We start from the raw sequence: 5,247 nt of genomic DNA on the forward strand, positions 1-5,247 counted from the left end.
CTTCTTTGATAAATACCGAGGAGTGGATTTGCTGGCTCATATGGTATGTGCATGTTTATAAGAAACTAGCAAACTGTTTTCCAAAGTGGCTGTTCCCACTAACGACATACGAGTGTTCCAGTTGCTCCAAATCTGTGTTGTCATTATAGTTCCATAATGGCTACAAATAAAGTAGGGTAGTCAATAATTTCTCCCCCCCCCCCCCCACCCCCTGGCAATTATTTATTTTCTGTCCGTATAATTTTACCTTTTCCAGAGTTTCATGCAAGTGGGATCATACATTATGTGGCCTTTGAGGCTTCTTTCACTGACCAAAAGACATTTAAGATTCATGCGTGTTATTGCATGAATCAAGTTTGTTCCTTGAATTGGCTTCGTATGGGTATACTACAGATGTGTATCATTTTTCCAGTTAAAAGACCTCGGGGTTGTTTCCAGCGTGGGGTGATTATGAATACAATTCTATAAACATTCACGTACAGGCTTTTGTGTAAAACTAAGTTTTCATTCTTCTTTGATAAATACCGAGGAGTGGATTTGCTGGCTCATATGGTATGTGCATGTTTATAAGAAACTAGCAAACTGTTTTCCAAAGTGGCTGTTCCCACTAACGACATACGAGTGTTCCAGTTGCTCCAAATCTGTGTTGTCATTATAGTTCCATAATGGCTACAAATAAAGTAGTATTGATGGGGACATTGGAGGTGATGGAGAGATAGCCCTGGCAGCTATCAAACTGTGTGCCCCGTTGAAGGGGAGGATGGGGAGGGGCGACATTGGTGGAAGTCCTAGGTCTGTGACATAGGGTGAAAATCTGCCCATCCATGTAAACCACCACCGAGTGGAGAGAGAAGAAAAGCTAAAGCCTTAACAAAATGGACGTTTCTTCATGTTTTATTCGACACTGTGACCCTTTGAGAGGTACATTATCAGCACTCTTTTTAAACAGCCTTTTTGAAGTTTGCTAACTTATGATGACAAGGTTCACCTTCCCCTTCTCTGATGAATGTTCAGAGGTCTCCTCCTCACTTCATATTACCAGACTCCTCTCACACAGCGATTCTCAGAGAGGGCCTTAGATAGTTTTGTATGAAAGGAAGTCTGTAAATCTGATATATTCAGGGGCTGGGGTACGGGCTTCCCAACCTCTGACTGCTGAACACTCCCCTCCTTTCTTCCTGCCATGCAGTCTTTGTTTTTAATATTCTTTGACTTTTAGAGCAGTTTTAGGTTCAGAACAAAATTGAGTGGAGAGTACAGAGAGTAACCCTGTACCTCCTGCCCCCATAGATGCACAACCAGCCACTATTAATTGTCTGCACCAGAGGGTACCTGTGTCACAATGGGCGACTTGACATTGACACAGCATAATCACCCAAAGTCCATGGTTTACATTAGGGTGCACTCTTAGCGTTGTTGTCCCTGCAGGGTTTATAAACTACAAAGCCTTTCTGTCTCATTCTGTGGTCTCATTCTCCACAACAAGGACATGCAGAGACAGGACGGAGATGGGATGGGGCGGGGGTGGAAATTTTGTCTCCAAATACCCTGCTTCCTTCATCCGATTTATCCAAGTTTGGCTTAGTGGAAATTCATTCTAAATCTGGCAGATAGTTAAATAATAATATTACTAGTTTCCAGTGCTGTTAAAATGTTGTGTGACTCTGTGTGTGTTTGTGTGTGTGTGTGTGAGAATTATGTAGAGCTTATCCTGGAAAATACTTTATTAACAAGATCTCTTTTCCAGAGAAGATTTGTTGCAGAAATGATTTCATGAAAATTCATTTAATGATGCTCTATTACTATGACTAATATATCAATTCAACATAATTTTCTCTAATTAATATGAAAGTAAATAAAAACAAACTACTTCCACATAATGAAAAGTATTTTAACCAAATGTTGACGGACTTGTTCTCAGTTAAGTATATATTTTGAAACAGTTCTAAAGCTACTAAAGACTGAAAAGATAAAATAAATCATATTATCCCATAACGCATCATTGATCAAAGAAAAAACACCCACTAAGATTTTAATTCATTAGGAAAGTCTCAGCATTTATAATTGCAGTCTGTTCTTTCTACTTCACTTAATGGCACCATTCCTTCCCTCCTTCCCTTCTTGGCATTTGTCTTCACACTGGAGGAGGAGGAGGACATAATTGTGCCCATACCAAGCCTGATTCTTCTTCTGCACTGTGATTCTGGGAGCAGCAATTAGGTGCATAATTACCTGAGGTTACCGTGAAAATTTTCTTCATAGCTGTCAGTCATTCCTTAAACTACTCTCGCAAATGCTTTTTCCTTTTTGGAAGTATTGTCATTCGAACCACATTATTCACCCCATCCAAGCTCTCCATTCTCTGTAAGAACTTCTAGGGTGCTTGTGAAGCTTTAGAGGGCAAGTTTCGTCTCAGAAATCATACTACTTGTAAGCTCGAAGCAATTATGTTATTTTACAATCCTTGCTACAGGACAGAAAGTGAATGTTGAGTAGGTAATTCTCCTAATTTGAAAACAGAGAAACAGGTACAGAAAGAGATTGAGCAACTTAGTAACAATCCCTGACCTTTGGTTAGCACTTTTACTTTATGCATTATGTTGTATCACATGACCTGATGCTCAGAGCAAAACTTTTGAGAGGTAGGAAGAGCAGATAGTCTTTGACAAATGAAGACACTGAGCCTCAAAGACAAGAGTCACTTGCCTAGGATGGCACAAGTAGAAACTGCTTTCATTGGAACTTGAACTCAGGTGCTTTGATTCCCAACCCACAGAGCCTTTACTTGTCACACCACAATGCCTCTTTCTAACTTGAACACAGAGAGAAGCAGTGCAGCCATCTTGACGCTGCCAACCAAAACTTGACTCAGGGTTCACTATGCAGATGCCTTGAAATCTAAGGAAAAAAATACTGTTGTCTTGAAAAAAGAATCCATGCATCATTTTCAATGAAAAGAATCCATGTATCATTTTCAATGGTGTTCTATTAGTCCTAAGGCACTTATAAATAACTCATATATGAATAACCCTATAATTTCCATAATTATAAACACATGTACAAATGATAGTAGATTGAGGCAAGCTACCAGAAAGTATGCTTGGATTAAAATAGTTCGGATGGGAATGTACATTATGCAACTCTCAGAACGCATATTAAAGAACAAACTTGGTTAAAGTATTAATACAAAATGGGCTTTAAAATCCTGATTTCCTGGGGCTTCCCTGGGGGCGCAGAGTCTGCCTGCCAATGCAGGGTACAAGGGTTCAAGCCCTGGTCTGGGAAGATCCCACATGCCACGGAGCAACTGGGCCCGTGAGCCACAACTACTGAGCCTGTGCGTCTGGAGCCGGTGTTTCTCAACAAGAGAGGCCGCGACAGTGAGAGGCCCATGTACCGCGATGAAGAATGGCCTCCTCTTGCCGCAACTAGAGGAAGCCCGTGCACAGAAACGAAGACCCAATGCGGCCAAAAATAAATAAATAAATAAAATTAAAAAAAAAAAAATCCTGATTTCCTGTAACAAATTTTCTAAATCTCGTTTAAAAATTTAAAACATGATTTTTTTCAGCTCTCATAAACTTTTTCTTCTACCATAGAAAATTGGTTTTGCCCTTGGGAAACCAACGTTCTGTTAGCTTCCTTTTAAACATGATTTGATGATTAGAAGGCCTTCACTGTGGGAGCGATCGTGTGGAAGAGTTTATGACCTCGGGAATTTGTATGTTCAAAGATATAACCTGGAGGAGAAGGATAACTAGGCAGGGCAGATTTCCTGTTTCTTTGGTGCACACTCGGGAGAGTACACGGTTACGTCATCAAATGGAATAGAACTCTTAAAGGGAACATTTACAGGTTTGCAACTCTCTGCTGGAATCAATTCACGTGGCACGTAGTGAGATCTGAAAGTGCTCAAACCGTCAAATTTTCCAGATGGGTTGGGGATCTGCTGCTCCTGCTTAATAAGTCTTTAACAACAACTTTCCCGTGCTGGAAAATCTTCCTTCGTGGTGCTTTTTCCTTGGGAAGGAAAACTGTTATTTTTTCTACGAGAAACTGGCCTGATGGGAAGGAACAACACGTCTGGCCTCATATGGAACATAATCGATGTGGCTTGTGTTGTGTAATTGCACGATACCAGCGGGAGGGCATACTCTTGTACTTTCTTGACTTCGGGTGGTGGGATTTCCCATGGTTGAAAACTGTCACAGAATTCAGTGCTTCTTTCAAATTGAGCATTTTGGGACACTCTGGTGTATGGAGGTCTGCAGATGTTTGCATTTTCACCAACAAGCCCCTGGAAGTCATATCGGTGAGCTGTGAGATCCTCAAAAGGTTGCTTGGTTGGTTGGCTTGTAAACTTCTTTTGGCCTCGCAAACTTGAATTCTAGCTGATGAGGTACGTAATCAAGGCGATGACTTGTATCACCATTAAAGGGGACTGTAGAACGTTTGACTGCAGGGCTGGGTTTAAAGCTTTGCCTAGGCTTTATCTCACAAGGAACACAGTCATCCTGAAATGTAGTTGTTTCCAAATTTCACAGTAGGGAGATAGTAAGTTTGTTCTTGTTTATAAAGTTCACTTTTCTGAATGTCCCAAGCTCTATAATCATCTTGAAAATTAAAAAACAAAAAAAAAAGAGCATGTATAAATACTGAAGAAAACCACCACCTTCTAAAAATCATGACTGACTTTTCTCATTGCCATCCTTTCATTTCTTTTAGAAATCTGAACACCAATCAAGTATGAAGTTTCACTGATTCCCCTCAGATTTACTTTTTTCTTCACTTCCACCTTCCTTTCCCTATACTCCAATTTAATACATGTAACTTTCCACTTTAAGATTCTTGTGATTACATCAGGGAATGGAACATCTGAGCCTGGTTGTTGATAGTTTTTGAAAGCCAAGAAGGTTGTGTTTTGGGTGAAGACAGAGTTTAGGAGATTATGGTTGTGCTCCCAGGAACTGGTTGGGATTTTTGCTCTAACTTACAAAATGCTAAAGTAAAACATGAAATCTAGGGATTACCATAAAATCAAGGGCCCTGATGTGTGGGCAAAAATGATGTAGGTATTACTCCTTGCTTTGGAGGGACTCCTCAAAGAAGAGAAAATTTCAACTCCATTGTACCCTAGGAAGACTACTGGACTCCCTGAGCAAAGACACAGGCTACAGGGTAACTGGTACTGTCCCAGAAAGATCACTGGCTTTAACTTTTCCTCTGGAGAAAACAGGCTTCAAGGCA

General features: G+C 40.4%; 1 protein-coding gene across 1 annotated transcript in view; it reads right to left on the minus strand.

The window, feature by feature from the left end:
- Positions 1–3,663: 3,663 nt before the first annotated feature.
- Positions 3,664–5,247, minus strand: part of SAXO2 (stabilizer of axonemal microtubules 2) — a 17,310-nt gene continuing 15,726 nt past the window's right edge. The window contains 6 exon segments of the mRNA XM_007470070.1: positions 3,664–3,759; positions 3,761–4,069; positions 4,071–4,150; positions 4,153–4,339; positions 4,341–4,527; positions 4,529–4,613. Coding sequence (XP_007470132.1) covers positions 3,664–3,759; positions 3,761–4,069; positions 4,071–4,150; positions 4,153–4,339; positions 4,341–4,527; positions 4,529–4,613 — 944 coding nt within the window.

The sequence above is a fragment of the Lipotes vexillifer genome, unplaced genomic scaffold (assembly GCF_000442215.2).
Source record: "Lipotes vexillifer unplaced genomic scaffold, Lipotes_vexillifer_v1.1 scaffold532, whole genome shotgun sequence".
Classification (NCBI taxonomy): domain Eukaryota; kingdom Metazoa; phylum Chordata; class Mammalia; order Artiodactyla; family Lipotidae; genus Lipotes; species Lipotes vexillifer.